This window comes from Drosophila willistoni (assembly GCF_018902025.1).
Source record: "Drosophila willistoni isolate 14030-0811.24 chromosome 2L unlocalized genomic scaffold, UCI_dwil_1.1 Seg168, whole genome shotgun sequence".
In the NCBI taxonomy this organism is placed as follows: domain Eukaryota; kingdom Metazoa; phylum Arthropoda; class Insecta; order Diptera; family Drosophilidae; genus Drosophila; species Drosophila willistoni.
In genome coordinates this window covers 8378904-8405728 of record NW_025814047.1, presented here as the reverse complement: position 1 = coordinate 8405728, position 26825 = coordinate 8378904, and the positions used below count along the sequence as shown (strand labels likewise).

Below are 26825 nucleotides of genomic sequence, written 5' to 3'. Positions count from 1 at the left end.
TACAAATTTCCGAAAACTTTCCGGTCGTTGTGACACGCAAGAGACGCAATTTCTATCTGGGAGTCTGCTCCAAAAGTCTCCCCCAAAAACGAAACTCTCTTCGTCGCTCTCTATCTCTGTGCCGATGTCACCCACCCTTTTCAACACACAAGCGCTCTCTCTCTCGCTCTCTTAAGCTCTTTCGGTTGCGGCTCTCTTCTGCGCAGCTCTTTGATTGCAATTAACTTGCCTGATTAATTAGCTAATTAATATGTTATATTTAATATGCAAATTATTGCTATTATTTGCCAGATTAGATCCTAAAAGACTTCGGCCTTGTGGGAGTTGGTTTTAATCAAGAGATGGGCGTGTGACCAGCGGCAAATCTGCGCTCGCGCACTCTCTTTTAGTCAATTTAACTTTTGTGCTTGTTCTCTTGTCGCTCACTCTTTCTTTCTTTTTTTTTGCTTTGATGACGGTGATAAATACGAACGATGACGGCGATGACGTAGCAAATGCAAAAACGGTTATTTCAAAAGAGCATAGACTTTTTGTTGGGGACACTTTATTATAATTATTTTTAATTTTTTATACGTTCTGTTGCACTGGGATCGGCCATTATGTTTAGCATTTCCATTTTTATGATGCACTGTAAATAAGAACAAAAAAATCCTTGTTAATATTAGAATCTACATACATACATACATACATATGTATGTATGTATGTATATGTATGTTACAAAATCGCAGTCTGATTGTGCAATAAAATGCAAAATATTGAAATATTAATTTTTGCCCACCAATTAGCAATTACAGTTGGTGGCAACTTACAGTAGCTTTTATTAAAACAGAATATTCTCGAAAGTTCTTCAAAAACAGACGTACATAGTAGGTACATAGTACGACTTGCATTTGGATGAGACGACTAATATAATTGCAGTTGGCTAATGGCCAAATAATTCATTTGCATTTTCATGCTGGTCAAAACAGATTTTGGATATTGCTCGAAACCAATTTGTTATAAATGTTAATTTTTTACTTAATTTTGCAATTAGGTACATATATGTACATATGTTTGTTCATTTAAAACCGCACTGAAGTTTGAAGTGTCGCGAACGACTTTGGTTTACCATGCACCAAGTGAAATATAACTTGTTTCAAAATGATAAGACACTTATAAAATTAAAATTAATTTCCTCGCCAAATACATGTTTCTTAGAATTTTACAAAAACAAATATTGAGATGGAAAGAACAAAGAATAGGCTGCAAAATGTTACCGTTAGCTGCTATTTTCAGAAATTAGCTTTAGAAAAGTTGTTTAAGTCAAAAATAAATTAAAAAAGGGGCGCTCATCATTGCTTGTGGAGCATGAAAAAGGGAGCATACTTGCTTTTTCAAAGTCTGGTTGGCCTGTGGCTAAAATATCCAGAGAAATTAGCCGCAGTCGCACCGTAATTGCAAATTTTATAAAAAACCCTGAAAATTATGGCAAAAAATGAAGCAGTGGTCGAAAACTAGCCTTAAGTTTGCGCGAGAAATGGCGCATTATTAAGAAAGCGAGCAATTCCTCTGCGTCCTGTTCACGGCTTGCAGCACTTGCCACCAAAAAAGTGTCCCGCATGACAGTTTGGCGCACTCTAAATAAGTCCGAGCATATTGTTCGAGATGTTCTTAAAAAAATCCCCCATTTAACACCCCGTCACAAAGCTGCAAGGATCGATTTTGCCCGAAGAAATTTGGATACAAACTGGGACTCGGTATAAAATACAGCATTGAACTCTTGCATATGTCTAACGTTTTTATTTCAAAAAAGGTAATATTTTCTGATGAGAAAAAGTTTAAGCTCGATGGTCCTGATGGTTTCAGGCATTACTGGCGCGATCTGAGAAAGGAGCCTCTTTATTTCTCAAAGAGAAACTTTGGTGGCGGTTCAGTAATCATGTAGGGAGCATTTAACAGGTTGGCACGCTAGACTTGCAGTGCACCAGCTCCAAAATGGACTCCAGTGACTACATAAGGGTCTTAGAGAGTAGTTTGCTCTCTTTTTTGAATGAAAATAGAGAAAATCCATATGCTGTCATGCAAGATAATGCTCGGATTCATGTGAGTCGTTAGACAAAAGTTTTTTTGGAAGATTGCTCGGTGGACTTATTGGACTGGCCGGCGTACTCTCCGGACTTAAATCCTATTGAGAATGTCTGGGGCATAACGGCACGACGTGTCTATGAAAATAATAAGACTTATGACAACATCAAGGATCTCAAAACATCCATATTTAGGGAGTGGATATTGTTAAAACCAGAATTATTAAGAAAACTGGCAGACTCAATGAAAAAACGAATTTTTGAAAATCTTTTAAATCTTTAAAATCTAATTGGTTATCAAATTTAAATATTCAAATAAGTTATTTTTTAAATTTAAGTACCAAAGCTAAAGGTGTCTTATAATTTTGATACATTTGAAAATACATTTTCAAATTTTTAAAAAAAAAAATGTAAAAAAAACATTTGAATAAAATGTATTAAAATGCTTTTCTGTTTCGTTATTAAATATTTTAGTGTTTTATAATCTGGTAGATTCTGTACCGTGAGAAATATTTGTAAAAAACGAAGTGTCTTATCACGATGATAGTAATATCTTAACTGAGACTGATTAAATTTGAATACAATCCTTTAAATATTGGACTTTTGATGCTGGAGTCAGAAAAGTTTCCTTTTCTCCGTTACTTGTCCACATTTTGGCAACTTACATATTATTTGATGCTTGGTATAATAATAATTCTCTTATAGTTAGCTTGTTTGTTCCTTTTCGGCGCTTGAGGCAAAATGTCAAATCGACAGCGATAATTTTTGTTACCAAGATTTAAATATTCACTTTTTTTTCGTTTAAAATATAAAGAATTAAATTTATCTATTTTTAGAAATGAACTTTTGAATTTTAAGAACAATATGTATAAATTAATTAAGACGAATGCTCCGAGTAAGTTTCGGAAAAGGTTGAATTCACCTCGGAGAGCGCCTAAAACGTCTGATGTTACTTTTTAAACTGAATTATATATAATATATATAATATTATAAATTGATAACCTTGAACATACATATAGGTCATAAAATATTAATAGCTGATCCTAGACATTAAAGATTATATATAGTAATTGTTTTAAATGAGCGAATATTTGTAATTTGGCATGATGGATTTTTTGCGTGTTGAAAAATTTTTAACACAGACAATTTGTTGATTGAACAATATATGTACATGTGTAGAGTAGGGATACACACACACACATATACATACATATATTAATACATATGTATGTATATTTATACCCACTGAAATGTCTTTTACGTCGTACGTATGACAGTCAGTCGTTAATGTGTGTATATTTTTTTAAGGCTACTTTAAATGGATCCTTCTCCATGTAAACATTTGAATTTAAATAAATGTGTAACATATGTATGTACGTATTTTCAGATCGGAAATACAATTTATAAACAAATTGTTTTTGCTTAAATGTTTCTTAAGAAACAATTTGTTCTATGCACTTTCTTGAATTGGGTTATTATCTCATTCAATCTCAAGTATTTCGTTTGATGTAACCCATTATTTAATACATTTGTTCACATTAGCTCTCTCTCTCTCTCTCTTTGTATTTCTCTTGTAGTAGCATTTACCTAGTTCTAAATTGTTTTATTTCTTTGCTGTTGTCGTCGTTGTTGTTGTTGTTCTTTCTTTCTTTCTTTTTTTATTTATTCACATTTCACACACTCGGAAAAGACACGCCAACACAGAAAGTGAACCACACCAGACGAGGAACCAACGTCAACTGAGTGGAAATAACGGTATCGGCGAACGTGCCCCAAGCGGCGTCCGAGAGAAACAACGAAAAGTGAATGAAACGATGGATGCAGTCCCAGAATTTGGTGTAGCGGTGCTTGGGGGCGGCAGGGATGTCCATTACGCGCCATTCTGTGGTAATCGACTAAGAGGCGGGGCAAGGACGTGGACGTGACTGCAGAATAAAGAACGCTGGGGGCGATGGGTAACGCTGGACTTTGGCTTTAGACACACGGTAATTAAATAGGATTCTATGAATGTACATCCATACATATGTGGGTAGGTAAGTAGGTACATATGTACATATACATATATCTTTTAATGTAACACATAAACGCCCACACTCTTAGCGTCTTCCATTAGTGTTGTTGTCAACATTGTGTGCCTTAATGCCTAGGCAGGGAATGTCCTTGAATATTTACCCCCTCATCCTATGACTTGCTCTTGCCATTTGCTGCGCTTTTCGCTACTCGACGGCAAGATACGTGGGTGACGATGTACGTGCCACTTAAGATAAGCCCCGAAGTGCACGCAAAAATATCTGAATTAATAAATACACCCATATTATATGATAATCCACATTGTCCATATCTACATAAATTTCATCTTTGGCTATTTGCCAATTCCTTCAATCAGAAAAGAAACATTTTTGTATATAGATACATATGTACATATATACTCGTATTATTCATTCATATGCATGCTTTTTCAGACTATTTTTCTTATTTTTTTCTGCTGTGCTAGTGTTTATTTTGATTTTGATTTTTGTTTTCGCTTTTTTTTTTTTTTTGTTTGTTTGTGACATGTTGTTATTCTTGTTGGCTTGTGTGTGCATTTTTCAGTTAAAAATTTCCATTACGCAAATCAGAAATTTTGCTGCAATCGCAATGAAAGTCTCCCCAAATCAAAAAGCGTATTCAATTACGAACAACATTTTTTATTTTAGCTTGATTCGTGAGCCTTTCCATTGCCCATATTGGTTGCTGATCGAGAATTTCCAAATATTAGGGGAAAGCAAAACTGATAATGCGATATATGTACACTCATGATGAAAATAATAGGTACACCCCTTAAAATTTCGAGGTTAGGAGTGGTTTTCGCTTGGTCCAGTCAGTCTCCTGATCTGAATCTCATCGATAACTTGTGGGGTGAGCTGTAGAATCAGTCGGGAAAAGAAAAAAGTGCCAACAATCGACAATTGAGAAAGTGCGAAAGAAAGGTACATTTATATTTTGTTGATCAATGCAATAGAAAAAAAGTTGTGTGAATCTAAAGTCCAAAAAGTTTAATTTTAAGTGGTGTACCTATTATTTTCATCATGAGTGTATGTATGTATTTCCGACTTAACATCTGAATTTTTTCCTCAAATTTCATCCTAAATTTTAAAAACATATAACGGAAAGAATTCAGCATCTTAGCTTTTACTTCTAGTTTACAGATCTGACAATGAATCAAGTATATCATCCATTTTCTTTGATAATTTTATGACTTTTGAAGGCAATTTCATAAAATTGAAAACCCTGTCCCTTTAATCCAGTGAAATTGTTCACCATAGACTTAGACTTAGTCCGGACAATATGGTGAATGTAAATAAAAAGAACTTTCTGAGTTTCTGCCAATTAACTAACGTCGTTATGATCATAAATTAATATGATAAGGACGCTTTGGGATTTTAGCTTGATTTATGAGTTGTGCTCTCGAAGTTGCCCCTTCTCATATCCTGATATCGAATTACCTATTTGTAAGTGGAGTGTTGCATGCTGAGATTGGGATGGGTCAGGACGAAAGGATTTCACAATTAAACGAAAGACACTTGTTAAGAACATGTTCGGCATGTAACATGTATTGGTTAATGTATGCAATGTTTATAGATACAACATGGAGAAAGGCTCGTGTTTTCCCCAAAAATAGATGACCCACTTTGGCAGCAGCTCCTATTTTTCCCTCGCACGATTTGTCTAGGGTCTTCAGCAAAAAGGGAAAAATATGTTGAGCAACAATTTCGCGGCGACTAGACACAACATGGAACCGAACGACTCATTGGAGAATCATCTCGCCCCATCCCCCACTTTCCTCATAAGCACCTCTTCAGCCGAGGTTGTCTTTTAGTGAATGACACAGAGAGATTTCCAGTGCGCAGACTCCGGTTTATTGATTATCTATCGTTCATGAAGGGCTCTCTCATACGAATCTCATTGGGATAGGGCATGGGGTGGCGTGCCTAGTGAGATGGACAGGCGGCGGGATGTGAAATCAACTGCGTAGTAAGCAAAAGTCAACAAGAAGGAGGAGATGTTGTTTTGGGGGTGTGGCACCTGCTGCTTCTCGAGGACAAAGGATGAATCGTGTAATCTTAACTCATTCGTGAACTTAAATCGCAAATCGTCATTATCACAAAAACAACTTCTGTATATTAATCCTTCAATTTCCTTTAGCTAAATATAGAATTTAAATTTTTAAATTGAATAAAAAATAAAATAAAATTTTGTATAGGTGTCAAAGTAAAGAAAAAGCTTTAAGTAAAAATTCAGCCAGAGGATAAAACTCAATATGTTTGTATGACTCTTTCCTAATATAGTGATCCGATTTTAATCGAATTTGATCGTAGCCAAATATCGAGTCAGATGATTACTGCATAAAAAAAGTATTATTATTATGTATTTTGTGTCGATCATTTCTATGGGAGCGATATTAAATAGCCCGAACTCAAATTTGGCACAGTACAAAATTAGTTGTAAAATTCAATAAGTTAATGACTCAAAACGCAATACCCGACCGATCGTTCGGTAGATCGTTTGCCAGATATGTAATGAGTATATAAATAATAATCGTATGTATATATAAAGTTATTGGAATTGAGCTTAATGTAATACATATTTTAGTCTGATTCCGCATCAAAACCTCAATATTCAATGCCTGAAGCAAACAAAAGTCGATATGTCTAAACACCTGGCCATGTGCAGTCTTTTTTTGGTGGTGATCCAAAGTATTTATTCTATAAATGGTCTTAGATTTGCCAATTTTTGACTAAATTATAATAATAATTGATTCAATTGAATTGAACAAAGAGCTAACTGGTCGTTCTTTGACATTGAAGCCTGCAAAACGCACAAAGAGTTAGCTAGGAAAGTATAAAGGTTTTCAGAAAAAGAAAAGAGGGCTCTGATTTAATAAATCTGATCAAATAATATGTGAACAGAGTAGAAACGCCCATGCCAAATATAAAAATATAAAGGAATGTCTAGGACATATATTTGGTACAAATAGTTTAGAGGATTCTGTTTCGGAATTATGAAGTTTTCTCGGAAAAATTAAAAAAAGAAGGAATGTTAAATAGTTGGTGTTCAATAAAATACGAAAGCAAATTGGTATATTGAGATCCTTCTTTATGTTAGGTCGCACCCATGATGTAAAAAGAAGGGAAATCTAATCGATTTTTGAAGGATCTGCAATAGTGTTGATTTCCAAAAGGCCATACAGCCAGGCCGGTTAAAACTATCTTTACTTTGGGTGATTTCATCACGTTTCTGTTCGAGTTATTTAAGTTATGGACTAAGTTCTCTAGGCGTCATGTGCGTCAATACAACAACCTACAATCTACCAAAATTACGACCTTCTATTAAGACGTGATCCACATTCTGACGTTAATCCTGATATGGAGAATACTACCTCAGCAAACAATAAACCAAAGAAAAATTTATGGATAGAGAATATTTCAGAGTCTTAATGGGAATTCGAAAAACGAAAAGAATTATTGGTGCACATTATTTTATTATCATATTGTTTTACTCTCCCACAGGTAATTTTTTAAAACGTCAATTTATAGTACTTATTACTGGCACTTGGAATTTTAATTTCCATATATTTATATGGGGGTTTATTATTTTGTGAATAAAATATTAAATAATATATGGATTTGAGTTGGTTTCTCCTTCTTTATCCCACACCTAATAAAAATAGTTTGTATTTATAGCTTCGCCATTATTAATTCGATTTTAATTTAGACTATGTTGATAGATGTTAATCGGAGTGTATCACACTTAATGGTGATAGTTTTAATTTTGGACGAGAAAATCGGAGAATCGAAGAGAATTAATTCTATCGGTGTATAAAAACGATATTGAAGTTTGTGATAATCTAACTTAAAACTACATTAAAAAAAGAGAATGGTCCAAAAAAGAAACTTGTTTGTTTATCTGATTTTTTGTGCTTCTATAAAGATTCATATGGGCACTTCCACAAAAATGTCAGTCACGGGATCTCAAAAAAAAAAAAATATTTCTGTGATTTATTAAATGTTTATTGTCCAAAAGAGTTCAAACTCGATAAGTTTGGGTAGAAATAGAGTGAAGGAAAGTTCGAATGTTGAAAAGTTTTAACTTAATTTATTTATCAGTATAATATTTCATTCAAAAACTAAAAAAACAAAACAATTTTTATGTTGTGCTTTTTTTAATCGAGATAATTTTTAAAATTGTGTACTGTTTTTGAACAATATTAAAGTAAATTTTCCGAATTATCAAGGGGTGTCTCTGTCTCTCTATGTCACTCTTTCGTTTTAGAGCCTGCCTGTTCTTATATACATATGTGTATGTGTGTCCGATATCGATAGGCAATTGCAATCGAACATACACAAACATACATGTACATACATATGTATGTATATATGTATTTGTTTTCATCGATCAAAGTAAATAAGAATAAAGCAAAGGCAACTATTTAAATATAATAGTCCTACCTTAATATAATATTATTTAAGCCATAGACGACAGACCCTGACATGGCTTTTCTTTGTCCTGTGCGCATGCGGCGCGACAAGAAAAAAGGTAATTGCAAATGTGAAATAGAAAGACTTAAGCCACAAACTTCTCTCCCCACCCTCAGCAACAAGTGCCAACATCGAAATTGAAAGGGATCGGGATCGCGATCTTCCTGTGGCCTTAGGCATGGGACGTATTACTGGATCTTCAAGCATCGAAACTTTGGTGCGTGTCGGAATAGAAAAGGAACATGGATTGAGGTGAAGTGAATGCAAACTTTTTACATTTTACACAATAATAATGCAAAGATCGATCTGCAGTCCTGACTCAAAAATGGTGGTACTTCATGACTTTACTCCATGCGTGGATGACGAACTGGAAGTGAAACGTGGCCAGTTGGTTAATGTGTTGTATCGCGAAAACGATTGGGTCTACGTAATTGGCCAGGACTCGAGGCAGGAAGGATTTATACCATTCTCCTATTGTGCTCCATATTCTACACAAATGGCTGAATTAGCCGTTAAGAAAAAATTACCACGTGAACAAACTACAGAGCAACTCCAGGAGGAGAAATTACCGCTCCTCGCAATAACAGAGAATAAACCGGACGATGAATCTTGCAATACCAACAGCAATGCGAATGCTAATGGCTCGTCCAACGAAATAAACCTGCATTTAGTCGAACCAGAGTGTACACCGTTCATTAAGGAGCCCTCTGGCCGTTGCATTGTCCTGTACACCTTTATAGCCCGCGATGAAAACGATTTGTCTGTGGAGCGAGGCGAATTTGTGACAGTTCTAAATCGTGAGGATGCCGATTGGTTCTGGATAATGCGCAGCGATGGCCAAGAAGGCTTTGTGCCCGCCAATTTCATTTATCCAGCAGACAGTGTTAGAGTCCTTCAGCAGCAACAACAACAGCAGCAGCATCAGCAAAAGACGCCTCTCAATGAGAGCCAAGTGCAACAACATCATGCTAATCTAAATGGTTTAGAGACCATTGTGCCCAGCCAGCATCAGGCGTCACAGCAGCGGCAACAATTAGGCCTCGGAACTGAGCTTGTAATGCTTTACGATTACAAGGCACAAGCGCCAGATGATCTGTCTGTACGTCGAGGTGACTGGATATATGCGGATCTTAATAATCAAACTGTCGATGGCTGGCTTTGGGCTTACGCTCCCAAGACTCGCAAATATGGATTCATTCCAAAAGCTTATGCGCGACCACCGGCCATGACAAGTCTATAAAATAACACTTGGATCCAAGACGGTGGAATTAGTTGCAATATTGCCATCATATTTCGTATTATTATTATTATCTTTGTAATCAACCTTGCTGCCGATTTTAAGCCATCTTGCTAGATAATTAAAACTAAAAGAAATTTTAGTGTAAAGGAGTATATATTATATATTGCTCTTATTTTAAAATAAATCTTCGTTTACAAGTAATTGTAAATTGCCCCACATTTCAATACATATCAAAAAAATTATATATATTCAGCAGTACCTATGGGCAGTTCGATATTTAAGCTATACAGATATACGAATACTAAGCCACTGATAAAGTGAGCGGGATATGCACTTGGTTGTGAAAAATTTTGATATGACTGTGTAGAGTTATGCTCAGCATAATATCGTACACAAGCACAGGTTACAGCTGATCTCAATACCCGGCTACTTGTCGCAGTTGAGGTCCTTTACGACTTGTCGCAGTTGCTCCTTTTCATTTATTTCCTCACGTAGCTTTTGCTGCAGACTAAGTATGAGATCATTTTTATTCTGTATCTGCAACTTCAAGTGCGCAATGGTTTCCTCTTGAGCTTCAAAAATGGCCTGCAATATAGATTTTCAATTGAAGAATGAGAGTTGTTGCAGATTCTATAATCTTCTTACCCTGCACTCCTCCATGGACTCGGAATACGATGGGGGCTCATCCAGGCAAAAGAATTCGCGCACTAACTTGCATTTGCGAAACTCTTCCTTGGCCATCACCGAATTCACAAATATTTGTAGTCCTTGAACTCGATTGTCCAGAAAGACTGAATTGAAATTGTCGCCAAAGAGTTTCTTGCGTGGCAGCGATAAGGATATGAGTGGAAAAGCCTGCTTTAGCTTGCCATTGAGGCGCACAAAGTCCGTGTAGCGACGCATTACCAGCCAACAGTCATTTGTTTCTGGATTTTCCACACGCAACTTGTAAACGGTGAAGCGGGCACGCTCTTCCATTACTTCGTAGCCTATAATTGGCACCCGTAGAGGGGCATTTGGATTAATAGGCGATGCCGCCGTGATGCCCGACGATAGCGTCATTTGGCTGGCGAATATGGAGCTAGTGCGTCCACCGCCACTTGTTGCCTGGCTGTAAGCCAGACTACTGCATTCGCTCATTCGTCGCTCCTGACGGGAACCAGCATTAGCATCAGCTCCATATGACGATTGCGTGAGGTCGCGATGTGAGCGGGCACCAAGCATGGTTACGACTGATGGATTGGGAATAGCCGAGGACTCGTAGGTATGCGAACTTATTCTCTGCAGGCACACTTCAGATTTCGCGTTGGCGGCTGTTAACAAATTTCCAGAATTGTTTTGAAGAAAGTTACCAACATCCCCCTCTGACTTGCTGCGCAACAGGTTCTTGTTATTTACTCTTATGCTATGACGCTGTCTCAAGTCAGGGCAGGAATGTGTTCGCCTTCCTACAATGATTGTTTCTCTGTGGATGGCTAAGTTCGTCGCTTTCGTTCTAGTTAATGATCTAGGTAATGAGCGCTTGGATGACGTAGTTGTTGTTGTCGAGCTGGCTTTCTTAAAGAGAGTTGAAGTTGCGTTTGTTGTTGTTGGTGCTATTAATGCACTATTACTTTGATAGCCAGGACCCAATTCTCGCTTTTTTAGAGCTCGCAGTGACATTGCTTTTCTTGTAAATCAGCCTCTCAGGCATTACATATATATTTCAATTGTTTATTGAAAATTAAAACAAAAACAACAAAGGTGAAACGAAAATAACCTGCGTCTGGCCACACTCGACGACATAATAGGTGAAAATCCCCCTATTATTAAAAATAGCCCTTCGATATCTTACGCAAAAATATCGATAGTCAATGTAAAACAGTCTGGGTTAGGAAAGGGTATTCGTAGGGTATTCACTTTTTGTGGTGCAATTTAACAATTATATACATTACAATTAAAAAACAACTTTAAATACTTTCAATTCATTCTATATTTACAAAATGTTTATGAGAGATTCGAAGATGCAATAAAACATGGCAGAATCCGAAAATCTTTAAGATGCCTAAATATTATATATTATATATGGCACATCACCATCACGTGAGGATTTCGCAGAAAATGCGTTGCAGCTATTTAAAATGCCCTCATTTGCAATTATACAATATTATTATCATTTAAAAACAATTTTTAAAAACAAATACATATCCCATATCCATTTTGAAAACTTTGTTAATCAGCAACGCATTTCGATTTCCCGTAATTTGTAATCAATCCAGTAATCGTAACTTCTTTTGGTGGTTATTCGCGAATTTATTTTATTCAGTTTTGTTTTCGTTTTTGAGCTAACGGAAAATTACACACACAAAAGGAGCAAGCTTTTTAAGTGAGTCACCATTAGCAGCGTTATCCATGGAACACCCTTTTTATGAATCAATGCTGTTCAAATTTCAAATTCCACATTTGACGCACATCTTGCGTTCCTCGCCGACAGCTGCCTGCGCCTGGTTGAGCAACTCCCAAGCCAAAGACCGTGCGCAAGGAATATATAGGTACCCTACAAGTCCCGTTTTTGTCAGACTGGACGTTGGGCAAACTGGACAAAGAAACCGTCGTTCAGGAATGGAAATTTAAACGTATCACCGATCTGTGCCAATTGCATCTCAATGGATGCATTGAGTGCAAAAACTGTTAAACGTTAATTATGTTTTTAAATCCATTTAATTAACTTTTTAGGCAAAATAACATTAAATAAAAACTTTATCGTCATACACTTATTGTGCTATAATACAAAAAAAAACTTTCCAAGGCAAATCAAACTAATACCAAATACTGTTAAACAGGTATATTGTTGCAAGATTCCGATATTGAATTCAAAATTAATTTAAAGTACCCAATTCTAAAAATGACAAATTTTTGGTTTGCTTCGAGATATTCAAGTAAAAACCCTTTTCTTTTGAAGCAACAGAGTTGAAATAAACAATAGATTTGAAAATTCGCATTCTTCCGCCATCGAAAAATTTACATCGATCTATCGCACTTTATAAATTCCATCGATACTATCGATGGAGCCATCGATGGATTTCCCAGCTCTAGTAGCAGTGCTGCCAATTTAGCTATTTTCCCCACTAGCGGGAACTATAGCTGTTTTTCAAGAAAAACTAGCTTTACTTTATATTTTGAAACATTTAGTAACTTTATGTATTTTTATGCTCTATGATGCCACATTTTCATACGAATAGTATTTTTTCATTTGAATGGCAAAAAACATCGATAAGCGAAACGAGTATTCAGTCTTATCGTTTTCTGTGAAGTTTACTAAATGTTTCACAATTTTTAAATCGCGAGCAAAAGTTGAAAATGCGAAAAATTTACTATCAAAAACCGCGTGGTATATGCATGCAAGCCCCTGCATTAAAAGATTGGCTGACTTTAAATGCAGCTGATGCGGGCAAATGTTATTGCAAATACTGACATGGTCGAACGCAGAGGGTTTTTAGTCAAATGAATATTGTCAAAACGAAGCAAAGAAATAGGTACGGCTAATACAACTTTGAACGTCATTTTACATATAAGGAAAAGCTTTTGTAAAGCTAATATTTTACAAAATTGTTAATTACAAGAAAAATGCTGCCACGATTACAAATTTCCAGCATGTTAGAGAAAGATAAGGACCAATGAAACCTACATTAACTAAGATGATGAAGATAAAGTCATTGATGAAATCATCCAAAATATTAAAATAAACAAATATTTTCTTTTTTTTGGCTACGAAGAAATATTTCTAGCTTTTTTCAAAGGCTGATTTAGCGTTTTGATGCAACGAAATGTTGGCAGCACTGTCTAGTAGCAATGTTTTTTTTCTAAAATCGCTAGCGTTTACTCACGCGACTTAAAACGCGTGAGTAAACCGCTCGAACATTTGAGTAAACGCGCGAACATGTTCGAGTTCGTGAGTAATGTTGTGTTTACGTTCGAAGTTCGCGAGTAAAGTTGCAGCATGTTTGACAAATCACTATTTAAAGGTTACAAACAATTAAAAAACAACTTTAAATACGTCAATATTAATTTTTAAACTTATAAATTTTATATATATATATCTCTTGTAAACAAAACGAAAATTTCTTTCTTGAAATAGGCGGCTGTCAAAATGGATCACGTTGGCGCTGGCGAATTGGTAAATATTCGAAAAATGCATCAAAACAATGAAATTTTTAATTAAATCCATTTAATTTAAGCATAGCGACACACAGGTTCTGCTCGAAGCGTTAACTAGTTTAAGTGTTCCAGAAAATGTAGAGGAAATCACAGTGCTCTTAAGAAAACTCCGCTTGGAGGTGACCAAAAGCAGCAGCCATCAGGAAACCTTCGCAAATTTTGTTGTTGCAACAAGTTTTTTGGAAAATGTGGCTTTTAATCCGGCAATGCGAATAGAGCACTCGTCTCTTCAATATTTGACCCTACAAGTTCTAGCTAACAGCGTGGTAAACAATGAGACAAGTCAGGCACTTATCTGGAAGAGACATGGCCACCAAATATCACAGCTGGCATATACCCCGCCTTTGGACAAATGTACTAATGTTTTGCTAATGATTATGTACAACATTTTTTTAAGGGACTCGCAATTGATTAGTGAACATGACGCACTTCAAACGTCAGTGCGTCTTTGGGAAGCCATTAAGAAAACCCAATCTAAGGAAAATTTTGAGTACTTACATTTCTTCCTGGAGCATTTCCTAGTCCAGAACGGACGTGCTTGTGTTACCTGCTATCAGCGACTGAGCACGGAAGAGAGAATAGTTTTTCTAGACTATGTGGTTCATTATCTAAGGGAAAACAGCCCCAATGGCGACCTGACCACATTTTTGATGCAGCATTTTGCCAAGGAGTTTCGCTTGAAATCGGATTGTCTGCTAAGGGAAACATTAAAACTTAGCAATGAACTTCATCCTCATGAGGTCCATAGTTTACTAGAAATTCTTGCAAGTGCAACCGGTTCGGATAAATATGCTCAAATCTATGAAAAGGATCAATCGCTATTCATAAATGTCAGCAGTTTACTACGTTGTCTTGTTGCTGCTGGAAAACAGCCGGATGGCGGGGGCCTAGATAAACCACTGACCAAGCTCGAGGAGGTAGCACCAACCTCCAATGCCATGGATACAGATTATGAGCATAGGGCTTCCTATGAACTAAAAACTCTGCTTGTACGTTGCACGGCCAATTTACTATACGAAAATCAGGCAAACAAGGGCTACGCTCTGGATACACAACTGATGCCCACTCTGCTCGAATGTACAACAATGGATGCCCGGAATCCCTGTAAGTAAAATAGGTTTTAGCGAATCGATAGTCTTAATTAAACGTTTTTCCGCTTTCCAGTGATGCGGGAATGGAGCATTTTGGCCATACGTAATGCTTGCATCAATTGCCCAGAGGCTCAAGCGGTTATCGCTGGTCTAACGAAGCAGGGAAATGCTCCAAATGATATATTAAGTGAACTAAATCTAGATATGGGAGCCCTGCGCATTTCGGATAGACAACGAACAACCACTGACCGTCCAACAAGTGGTTAGGCGTTTTTCACACAACGTCATTCGCACACACAAACACGGACACAGACACGTACACGCAACCAATTCCCAAACATTTGGCCCCAAATAATGCGCTAATGGGCATGCCAAAAGTTTAGCCAGCATTCATAAGCGCGCGTTGTCAACATTTAATGGCGGAGCGTTATAAAAATAGCTGCCCACGTACCGTTAAAAGCGGCAAGAAACAACAAAAATAAACATACTGAAAAGTTGAGAAAAACAAAAAGAGATTCCTAAATACATCAACTTCTAAATTTATGCATGTTCTGGCGCTACCCAATAGAGTTGTGTTGATTTTACTTCGGAATACACTTCTTTTGGGTACATTCATTTTACATTGAAACATTCAATTTTTAAACTCCACTTATGTGTAATATCTGTGATTGAAGCCTTTTCACTCTATAAACTTGTTAATATAAAGTACATACATATAAATTTCCGTTTATCTGCTCGTCTGTATAAACATCTGGATCTCGGAGACTATAAGGCACTAGCTATTAAATTCAGAATGAAGACTCGACGAATTCTTCTGTTTCAGGTTCTCTTCCTCTTCTGCAAAAACGAATTGCAAAAAATATTTATGTATCAATCTATAGAAAAGGAAACTAATTCGCAAAAACAAAAAAAAAATACGAGTCATCCTACTATCAATAAGATATTAGTGGAACGTTTAATGTTATGATGATAATGAAAAACAAATCGACCAATTTCAAAAAATATTTTATTCTTCAATAAAACTAATCCGTTTGACAGGAAATTCGTTCCAAGTGTATATGAAGTGTTGCACAGTCAGTTCTTTGTCGGATTCTCTGGTATTTTTTTTTAGTTTGATTTCGGGCAATTAAAAAACAATGACGTCTGCTGGGAGATGCTGCAGGTGGCAGTCAGCCTAGCTGGCTGTCGTGTACGAATACCCACCATTCTTAATCTGACTCGTCGTGAATATATATGGATGAACATTTAAAAATACATACATATGTAGGTAGTAGTGTGCATGAGTATAATGAAATATCTTTATATGTAGAACGCGCGCCGCCAACGCCACAATTATGTTTATGTTGCTTTGTTTTAGCTCCCTTCTCTGGGCGGCTGCCAGTGGGGCAGTATGTAGTCAGTCTGCAATAGCCAGCAGAAGTCAGCGGACAACGGACTGGCGCGATCTGTCCAACTGTCTGTCGGATATTTTGTTTAGCGATACGAAAAACAAATAATATATTCGTGTTCAATTTTGTTATCGCTCGAATAAGAAATATTTCGAAATAGTTTTAACGGCGTGTACGCGATAGCTAAATAAATAATAAATTCGAAATTCTTCTATAAATTGCCCTTACCTATAATACATCCTACATACATCTTTATCTATCTGTACACTAACTCATCCGAATCCGGATCTGCAGTTGCATTCGACCAGGTTGCAGTTTTAATGGTATATCAACTGAGCATCTTAATTTTGTATGTTGATTGTGCACTTATATAATTATAAATCAAATCTAGTGACAGATTATTTAACTGGCGGTTTAACTTTACCGTTCATTGGAATTTGGCATAATTTATGCCTAAGGCATTAATTAAAAATAAATCGCCAAGAGAAAAGAATTTAACAAAAAATACATAAATAAATAGAAATACAAAATACAATGCCCCTTTTTTAAAAAAATAAAAAAAAAAACTAGAAAAAAGATAAAATTAAAAACAACAAATAAACAGAAGGAAAATCTTTTATTTATTTATCTTGTGAGTGTGTGTGTGTGACTTTTTACCATGAAATAAAAATTTCTCATGTCAAAATTGTCAATATGATAGACGAAAAAGACAATGAGATGTGATGTGGATATGAAAAATTGATGGGGCGATGTGTTGGCTCTCTGTCCCTGTCCCTGTCCGCGTCCCTATCCCAGACCCACATCAGTAGACCACACTGGCGAGGCACAGCTTGATCACTCTGTATATTTTATCTAAAAATAAGATGAATTTTGTTTAAAACAAAAGGCGAGTAAAGCACATGCATAGCCATAGGCAACCAACTTGAAGGCACGCAAAATAAAAAACTACCATTTCAAAAGAAATTCGAATGAAAACTGGCACAAGATTTCTGGTCGATGATAGAACTTTCGGCTCCTTCAACTTAACTTTACCAAATGACGTACTTAATGACGCAAATGCAACTCCTCCACAGGGTCCCCCGCTGCCCCCCGAACTGCAACTGCAGTTGTTGCATTTTAAAAATAACTCACGGAAGTCGCACATCCCAAAAAAACTCAACAAAAAAGAAGTTCAAAACGAACATTTTTCGCAACGAGAGAAATTCTTAAAAAAAAAAATACGAGAAACAAAAATTCATACGACAAAATGGTCGATTAGGTCTTGGGTTTTTCAACTTGAAAATTATTATCATTGTTATTTTGTTTTTGAACAAAAGCACAGCAACAAAGAATGTAAAAATAAAATAAGCACATGCCACAAATTATATGGCACTTTTGCACGCACCGATCCCTCGCTCCCCGTTCCCGCTCAGCCGTTCAGCCGTACCGCCATTCCGTCCACCCACACGGCCAGAGGCACACCTAATTCTCTTTGAATATTTTTTGCAATATTCACGTATTTTGTCATTTCTTTTATTTTTCCCGTTAGCTTTCACTAATTTGCTTAATTTCTGTCAAAAAAAAAGAAGAAAAAAATGAAAGAAAAACAAACAATTTTGAGCAAGGAAAAACCACTTTTGACTTGCGTCCGTGGTTTGTAAAAGAATTCTCGATTCTCCAAATATGATCCGACAAATTGGGTAGACAGTACCCAACAGAAAGTATATTCGGTTTTGAATTCGTTTTTGAAATATTTAGCACAAAGGATGCGAGACTCTCGTATCTTCTGCATAGTTTCTTTGTTCCACATGACCTCATTACATTCGCTTTGCCTATGATTATGGCTCTGCCTCTTCACAGGAACGTGCCTTGTCCCATGTGCGTGTGGATTATCCGTTCAAATTGTCCAGGGACCTACCATAAAGTGTGAGGCGGGCAAACGCCAAGAGTGGCAAAATGAAACGCGAAGTGTCCACCTCAACAATCGGCCGGGATGAGGCTCGGCGGCCACTTATGGAGGCATATATGTTTCAGCGACGCGTCCTCCTCGGTTGTAGTCTGCTTATGGTTGTCTCTTTAATGATTTGGATAACGGCGATAGCAACTGATCATTGGATTATCATATCGGGTGGATCAGGTGAGAACAATCAATCCACTTATCGACCAATCTGGATGAGTCAAGCTTGTTAATCTTGGCATTTTGGCAGGCATCTTTATACCCGAATCGAGACGCTTTTTCATGTCCTCCCATTCGGGTCTGTGGCGGCATTGTCGGAACACCATTGTTCCCAATGCCTTGAGTAATGCTCAGGTTGTGCGGAATTTTAGCTCCATGTCGTATACCTCACAGACCAATATCAACGATGCCAGACGCAATCTCTCACATATGGAATTTATACGACAATTTGCTTTGGAGAGCCTCGAGGAATCTAATGAGTTTACGGAATCCGCGCGTCGGCGAATGTTTGCACACTGGGCCCGCGGGGAAGAGGACGACTTTCAGATGTTTCGGAGTGCCTTTCATAAGCTCATAATGTCCACGGAAGCCGGTCAAAGGGATTACAATGCCACAGCCAATAAACCAATTTCAATCGATCCCCTGGATGTGAGTGGTATCATCAAGAGAAAGACCTTCGGTGCAGCGCTGCAAAGGGTGAAATACAACAACACCTGGTCATATTATGTCATCCCAGAGATAGCGCAGCAGGCCATCTTTTCCAATTGGACAGATTATCCTCTAGTCGTCCGCCTTCTGGGTACATATATCCGGGACATTGGCATTCCCGCATTCGTGCTTAACGACGAGCGAGTAATCTTGATTTTAACGCCACCGTTACCACCAAGCAGAGGCGGCCAGACAGCCTTTTATAGTTATATTCCCAATCGTGAGTATGTCCAGAAGGACTTTCCACAGAAATGACATTCTTTCGTATGTCCCTCCCAGAGCGATGCAAATATATTGACATGTTTCCCAACTCCAATACGCTACGGAATGAGCCCGGATTCGACGATGAGCTAATGGGTTGGTATTTCCGTTTGAACGTATTCGTGGTAGACAGCTTGTAATGGGCAGTGACTTGGTATACCCTTTCAGATTACATCCGCACGCAGGCATCCTTTGCCTGCATCACGCTATTTGTCATGAGTCTGGGAGCCGTTTTCTCCTTCTACACGTTCTTTAATCCGCGGTACATGTTCAAGCGATTGGCTGGTGGGATCCACCTGGTGGCTGCATCCACGGCATTGGTCGTGCTTCAGGTGTTATTTTCATCTATTGACTACACCAAAGATAACTTATTCTACGCCTATCCGGATGGAGCACAATTGACGTGAGAATTCACTCTTCCGATCTCTATTTTCTTCACTAATGCTCTCCCCTTTTAGTTATGGATATGGTGTTTACTTGGCATGGTTCACATTTACAGTTAATATTTTGTGCGGAGTACTGTTCCTCTGGTATTCTGGCAAGAAGAAGGGCGCCAAGGCGCCGACTGATGAAATCGCCATGGCCGATGAGCCCACTATTATGGGCAGATGATGCGAAAAGACCAAAGCAATGAGCCGACTCTATTTGGCTTGATACTTTCACTTCAAAAATTTGTTATTTGTTACTTATTTTATTAACTATTTAATATCTTTAAGCAGCCTTGTGTGATACCGCGGGGTTGAAATTTAAATAAAACGGCATTTTCGTCGCTGAAATTTGAATATTTATCGTCAAGCGAGGACAGCAATCCTAGAGGAGCAGGATTTAATTGCATTAACATGAAAAATAAATGACATTTCAAAAATTTAAACCCGGACTCACGGGTAATACGAAAATGGAGCGAACCACCTCATCCTAACTAATTTTCAACACAGCCCTAATCATTCCCAAAAAACCAGAAGTATTAAATATGGCTCATGAAGACAATAAACACTTCCAAGTATTTTTACCCTTTCAAAAAGAGTATATTAATTTTGGTCAGAAGTGTGCTACGCATAGATGCAAGAAACTCCCACTATATAAAAGTATAGAAACATATATATTCTTTATTAGGAAGAGTTTATAGAGCAACGAAAACGCCATCTTAAACCCTACGGATTCAGCCAACGGTTACAACTATATTTTACAGTTGCGAAAGAAACAATCGGGCTGTCATAGGAACTTCTTTATTTTCAAACGATTGCCATAAAAGATAACGCTTTTCAGTTCAATTAACTATGGTTGTGCTGTCTCAAGTGACAACGTCGCTCGAAATTCATCCTACACATGGCATAAAAACTCTAAGAACATAAAAAAGAACAATAAAAACATGCGGCTCAAAGTATAGTATCTATTTAAAACTGTAAAAATAAATAAATAAATAAATAACTGCACTTTATCATACTCATTGTTTGTAAAACAATTTTCGGTACTCAATTAAAGACAAAGAGCTTACATCATTATACCTGTGAAATTTTGAAAAACCCGCTGAGAATTGTTATTTTTCACCACTAATTTTAAATTTCACAACACTAATATTTTTTCCAACACTAGGTAACACATGTGGATGGACAACAGTTGACAGCTGATTTTGCAATTTCAAAAAGACCGTGGTGACTCTGTGACAAGCCACCATGGATAAATTTTCAAATTTAAGAATAAATGAAGAGTTCACTGAAAAGTCCAAAGTGCTAAGCGACGCAGAAGCTCAATTGCTGGCGGAACAAGATAAGCGACTGGTCCCCGAATTTAAGGCCAACAAACTGGAAATAGATGCACAGCGTCATTGGGACATTTTTTACAAACGCAATGAGACGAGGTTCTTCAAAGATAGACATTGGACGACGCGTGAGTTCGAAGAGCTGTTAGCTGAGAGCGGTGAAACAGACAACAATAGACCAGGACGAAGGCGCGTTCTCCTGGAAGTGGGATGCGGTGTAGGCAATTTGGTATTTCCCCTCCTCGAGGAGCAACTCAGCAGAATGAAAGACCAACATACAGCAGAGGATAGTAATGGTTTCTACTTCTATGCCTGCGATTTTTCGCCTCGAGCCGTTGAATTTGTGAAAAATCATGCGTTGTATGATGTCAAGCATATTACAGCCTTTCAGTGCGACATTACAACGGAGCAAGTGCATCAACACATATCCCTGGAAAGTTTGGATATATGCACCATGATTTTTGTGCTGTCTGCAATTCATCCGAATAAGTTTGAAAAAGTTATTCAAAATTTAGCCAAAGTCTTAAAGCCAGGCGGGTTAGTTCTATTTCGAGATTACGGTCTATACGACATGGCCCAACTTCGCTTTAAGCCCGGCAATAAGATCTCCAATAATCTATATATGCGCCAGGATGGCACACGCAGTTACTATTTTGCCCAGGACGAAGTCTCCCAGCTTTTTGTGAATTGTGGCTTTGATGTTATCAGTAATCACTATGTTAATAGACGCACACTCAATGTTAAAGAGGGAATAGATGTCCCTCGCATATTTTTGCAGGGTGAGTTCAGGAGACGTTAGATTGAGAATCAAACCAACATATTATTTATGTATAGTATATGTTTTATTTGAAATCATTAACATGGTTTAGCTTTAAGTCAACATTCAATAAATATTTTCTGTATATTTGTGGATTAGTTCAAATAAATGGACACAAAACAAGAGTTCTCCGTTTTAAGTTTTGGTTTTGTGAGCTGGGAAAAGGATAGGACTATAATACCCTGAATCTAAACGATACACACAAGTATACATATGTATGTTTAATTCCAACAATTGGAAAATACGAAACTAACTAATATATAGAAGGGATAATTTAACGAATTAATATTCAACTTGTTTAGTTAATACGTGATAATGATTATAATTATATACTTGAATTTGGCTAATTGGTTGCACCTTCCCCTTGGTGATCTGATCTGATCTCCTGCGTTTACCTGTATATGTATATCTACTCAATTCCATGCCCGTGTTCATTGAGCTTGTTGCCATTGCTGGAGCTGTGGCCTATGGGTGCCAGCTCAATGCTGGAATCGAAACTCTTGGTCAGCATTTCGCTACTGGTCAGGGAGTTCGTATTGCTGCTCATTGTGGGCAGAGCAGATACGCCACTGCCCCCGACACCCATTCCCCCTCCTCCCACACCGTCATTTAGATCGCTGTCAATGCTAAAGCTGTTGCTTCCGCCACCATTTTCATTGATCAACGACAGCGTTTGCATGGGCAGTAGATCCGAGGCAGAATTAGAGGTGGGTTGTTGTTGCTCAGCGCTCGAATTCAATTGCTCCGATTGCAGTTGGAGCATAGAGTTTCGCTGAGTATGTTTATCGAATTTTCGCTGTGGTGGTTTTGGCGGCTCCTTGTCCTTTTCTTTATCCTTCGATTTCTTGAAGCCTGCTATCAGCGCCTTATGTGCCTGAGCCTTGATGCCCTCCATACTGGGCCGCATAATGGAAGTGCGTGTCCCCGAGCTTTCCTTAGTGGATGGTGACTCTTTGGTTCCCCCTGTAGGCTCGGTTTCCTCCGATACACTAGCAAGCTGCTGCTGCTGTGGAGCCTGGGGCATGGTTAAGTCCTGCACTTGGATTGGTATGTCATCGGGAAGCTTTTTCGTACGAAATGAGGCATTGGTGATCATGGATTTCGAGACAGAAGTGGTTACTGTTGTGGTTGCTGGAGTCAGAGCTACGCTCAGTCCCATGGGTCCGTCATGGGGCTGCCCTGAGGGATTGGCTTGCAGAGAATTGCGCACTGCGCTGGTGACCAAAATGAGTTCCGTATACAACTCGTAAGTGGCACGTTGATGTATATCCTCCATAGTTTGAATAGCAATAGTTCCATAGCCATTGAACATTGCAAAATAAATAGCATGGACAAGTTCGGTTAAAAAGCCACTGGATAATGGAATGCGGGGCGAGGAAGGTTTCGGAAACGTCACTCCCGTGGCCGGATCAGTGCTTAACGAAAAAAGAAACGCAACACATTAAAAATGTAACAGAGTTAAGCTTCGAAATTGACGTTACCCATAGCTCATGCGATGCCCATGACCTGATTTGGTGGTGAATCCCTGACAGACCAGTTGCGAAGCAACTCGGCACAAATGGAGCAGCGATGTTTTCTGTGTCTGGCTCACTTGCTGGTTGTAGCAAAAAAGCAGTGCCGTCAGTACCCGCATCCTGTTCTGGGCAGATATATTCTCAATGCGCATATGGGGTCCCCATTTGACCTCACGATTGCAGTTCTCCTCCCATCGTCGAAGATCCGTCATCGGTAGATTTTTAAGCTCGTGGTAGACCGAGCACTGCGCCAGAATGGGCATACGGAAGGCCACCACTCTTTGGCCGCCATCGTCGGTGGACACCTCGCCGTTGTAAATGCATATTAGCAGCGTCTCCATGCCGCGAGCGGATTTCTTATCACCGGCAGCCACGGAATGTAGGTACGTGTAGATCAGAACGGGAATGAATTGGAGCGGAAATTTATGAAGTGTCTGCTCTGGCGATCTATAGAAGGATAGCAGTTGCTGGCAGATATCATGAACTAGACCCACATTGCGTTGGCGGTCATTAAGTATTGTGAAAATGGCCTCGGCAATTTCCGGATCCGTTTCGTGCTCCACCACGAACGCCTCCGTCTCTGAAGAAGTCGGCTGTCGACGCGTTCGCTGATAGTCCGCCAGCCAATCTCTCACCAATTCGGCCATCTGAAATTAGCATGGATTTGGAAATTGTCATGGTCATTAGAACGAATGAACAAATCTCAGTGTCTTTTACCTTGACCTCCAGCCACAACAGCAATTAAATATAAAGACGTTCTTCAGCACGGATTCGAAGGAGTTTGCAGTAAATAAATATATTATTGCCTATTGCCGCTTATTATGTATTAAAAAAAAATTGTTAATTGGTTTTCTTCCATATAAACCTTATCTGCGCAGGGCTACGATGGCAGCAAAATAGAAACTAGTTCCGTGGTTCCTTTCGCCGCCCTGGTCTTCAGCAATTGCATGCCATGTATAATTGTACCGTTCCCATTCATGCAAGATGTTTGTGGTTGGACAAAATGGTTCTCGAGATAAGTATAGGAATATTTGAATCATGTGTCTAAAATCCAACATTCAGAGAATATCTCAAAGCGCAGCTTAAGAAAAATAAACATCTAGTTCCTCGACTTCGGGTTCCTGTAGACACTTTTTCAATTCGAAGGTTCACTTTTGGTGTAAACTAGTGTTATCGAGTTATCGATGTTCTCAATGTGTGTGAGTAAGCTACACATACACACAAATATAAATATATACTTATATGTAAACTGTTTATAATTAGCAATTTTTACGACGAAAAACTATTAAATAATGCAATTTTTTGCATTTTAAGAAGTCAAAATAAAACAAAGTTCATCCATATACGAGGAGAGAAGAAACAACGCAGATAAAGCTCCAAACTAGACGAAACGCGGAAGCAGATACAACATACGACTGTCAAGGAGAAAGAATTGTGCCAAAAACAACAAAAGCAATTTAAATTAAATACATTAAGTAGTTGATATCAAAAGAGAAACTGACTGCAAAATGGGGAACGCAGGCAGTTCCACCGTCCAAATGCAAAACCGCCAGAAATCCAACAGTCACGACATCTCCACACCAAGTTCTCCCGCACATTTTCGCGGTGGTGGTGGTGGGGGTGGTGTGAGTGGGGGGAGTGCTGCAACGGGTGGACCAGCTGTGGGTGGCATGGGTGCTGTAACTGGCCAAGCTTTCTCATTCGATAAAAAGCATACGGCAGTTTTAAACGAGGGCTCGTCTCAAGAAGACGAAGACCACCCTTATTATACGGGAGTGGGTGGAAGTGGAGTGGCCAGTAAACAGCGCTCAGCTGATAGCAGCAGCGAAGCAACAGCTGGGCTACGCAGTAGCAATAGTGGAGACGACAACGACAGCACAACGATGGAGAATAACGACGATGAAACACAGCAGCAATCCGTTGCTTCCCTGATAGCTGGTGATGAGGATACAGAACCAATTAAAACAGCGTTACCAACAGTTCTACGATGGGATGGCGGCGGTAAAAATGTCACCATTTCGGGCACCTTCTCCAACTGGAGGCCAATCACAATGGTCCGCAGTCATGGAAATTTTGTGACTATTGTCGATCTTCCAGAAGGTGACCATCAATATAAGTTTTGTGTTGATGGCGATTGGAAACACGATCCCAAATTGGTGAGCCTCTTCATATATAATCCTTTAAATGTGGAAAATCGATATAATTTATACTATATCCAAAGGGCTATGACGCAGTTCACTTTACTGATTTTTGCTCTTCTCGTTCTTTTTCTCGTTTCGGTTGTGTTGTGTAATCGCCGTAAACAAAAGGGGGAGTCAAAGTAATCGCTAGTACTATGTACATATGTGTGTATGTATTTTAGATGGGAAGGGGTTTAGTGATGCCCCAATTTAGCATTTTTGAGGCCGATTTTGGCTGTTTTTCTTAATTAGAAACAAGCTCCATGTTCTATGGAGAATTGTTATAATTTCTATTTTAGTTTTTGGTCCGTTTGTACCTTTTTTATTGTGAATGTGTATGATCTCGGGTTTTTCTGACAACGCTGATCAATTCAAATTGTTTTTATAGTCTGACTCATTGCGTTCAATCAACTCGATCGACCCCGATTCTATAGAATTGTTTATTTGTTCTCATGTTACAACAAACTGCTTACTTTTAAATTGGTCTTTACAGAAAACCGTCGACAACGAGGAGGGTGAGAAAAATAATTTGGTCTCCGTGAGAGCATCAGATTTCGAAGTTTTCCAAGCTTTAGCCAAAGATAGCGAGAATGTGACTAATTTCGCAGAGAAGGAGTATTCCCAGGAAGTGCCTCAGGTTAAGCCCTGGGAAAAGGTATCTGGACCGCCGGTATTACCGCCTCATTTGCTTCAGGTCATATTAAACAAGGACACACCACTTTCGGTGGGTAATCGATGGAGTAACTTGAAATTAAAAAGCTAATCAATGTTCTCTGGTGATTTTTTCTAGTGTGAGCCTACTCTTTTGCCAGAGCCAAATCATGTCATGTTGAACCATTTGTATGCCTTGTCCATCAAGGATGGAGTCATGGTTTTAAGTGCCACGCATCGTTACCGCAAGAAATATGTAACCACATTGCTCTACAAGCCAATATAAGCTTTAAAGTGGTCATTTATTTGTATTTTTACTCTAAACCCCTTTACACCCTTTCCTTTTTTTGTTTTCGAAAAATCTTTAAAGAGTTGAATAGAAATAGGATTTCGCTTCTTTATAATCTTTTATTCGTGTATAACTGTTTTTCAAGCGTTGTAATATTTTGATATTAGTTAAATATACTGAATTCTAAAAAAATACACCATCTATTTAGTATT

At 38.2% G+C, this 26825-nt stretch overlaps 7 protein-coding genes across 8 annotated transcripts; 5 read left to right on the top strand and 2 right to left on the bottom strand.

Annotated features, from left to right (window-relative positions):
- The first annotated feature begins 8439 nt into the window (after positions 1–8439).
- On the top strand, positions 8440–9966 carry LOC6652534 (SH3 domain-containing protein Dlish). Its single transcript, XM_002074769.3, has 3 exons — positions 8440–8640; positions 8699–8834; positions 8895–9966. Exons 1-3 carry the CDS (start codon positions 8595–8597, stop codon positions 9820–9822), a joined length of 1110 nt encoding a protein of 369 aa, XP_002074805.1. The 5' UTR covers positions 8440–8594; the 3' UTR covers positions 9823–9966.
- On the bottom strand, positions 9957–11568 carry LOC6652535 (sorting nexin-16). Its single transcript, XM_002074770.4, has 2 exons — positions 10468–11568; positions 9957–10407 (listed from the first exon to the last, which is right to left on the bottom strand). Exons 1-2 carry the CDS (start codon positions 11482–11484, stop codon positions 10249–10251), a joined length of 1176 nt encoding a protein of 391 aa, XP_002074806.1. The 5' UTR covers positions 11485–11568; the 3' UTR covers positions 9957–10248.
- A 2231-nt stretch (positions 11569–13799) lies between these two features.
- On the top strand, positions 13800–16167 carry LOC6652536 (ataxin-10). The gene is made up of 4 exons (XM_002074771.4): positions 13800–13826; positions 13940–13978; positions 14040–15123; positions 15184–16167. Exons 2-4 carry the CDS (start codon positions 13952–13954, stop codon positions 15375–15377), a joined length of 1305 nt encoding a protein of 434 aa, XP_002074807.2. The 5' UTR covers positions 13800–13826; positions 13940–13951; the 3' UTR covers positions 15378–16167.
- A 281-nt stretch (positions 16168–16448) lies between these two features.
- On the top strand, positions 16449–20185 carry LOC6652537. Of its 2 annotated transcripts, none has more exons than XM_015176556.3 (6): positions 16449–16821; positions 18338–18614; positions 18685–19362; positions 19422–19499; positions 19551–19806; positions 19862–20185. In XM_015176556.3, exons 2-6 carry the CDS (start codon positions 18434–18436, stop codon positions 20013–20015), a joined length of 1347 nt encoding a protein of 448 aa, XP_015032042.1. In that variant the 5' UTR covers positions 16449–16821; positions 18338–18433; the 3' UTR covers positions 20016–20185. The 2 variants fall into 2 exon arrangements, with proteins under 2 accessions (XP_015032042.1, XP_002074808.1); XM_002074772.4 differs by having other exon boundaries at positions 16451–16821; positions 19572–19806.
- Positions 20186–20986: 801 nt separating this feature from the next.
- On the top strand, positions 20987–22104 carry LOC6652538 (tRNA N(3)-methylcytidine methyltransferase METTL6). The gene has a single exon (XM_002074773.3). It carries the CDS (start codon positions 21077–21079, stop codon positions 21959–21961), a length of 885 nt encoding a protein of 294 aa, XP_002074809.1. The 5' UTR covers positions 20987–21076; the 3' UTR covers positions 21962–22104.
- Positions 21986–24667, bottom strand: LOC6652539 (hyccin). The gene is made up of 3 exons (XM_002074774.4): positions 24211–24667; positions 23461–24140; positions 21986–23394 (listed from the first exon to the last, which is right to left on the bottom strand). Exons 2-3 carry the CDS (start codon positions 24138–24140, stop codon positions 22389–22391), a joined length of 1686 nt encoding a protein of 561 aa, XP_002074810.1. The 5' UTR covers positions 24211–24667; the 3' UTR covers positions 21986–22388.
- A 38-nt stretch (positions 24668–24705) lies between these two features.
- LOC6652421 (5'-AMP-activated protein kinase subunit beta-1) lies at positions 24706–26807 on the top strand. Its single transcript, XM_002074775.4, has 3 exons — positions 24706–25649; positions 26167–26397; positions 26464–26807. Exons 1-3 carry the CDS (start codon positions 25002–25004, stop codon positions 26608–26610), a joined length of 1026 nt encoding a protein of 341 aa, XP_002074811.1. The 5' UTR covers positions 24706–25001; the 3' UTR covers positions 26611–26807.
- Positions 26808–26825: the final 18 nt, after the last annotated feature.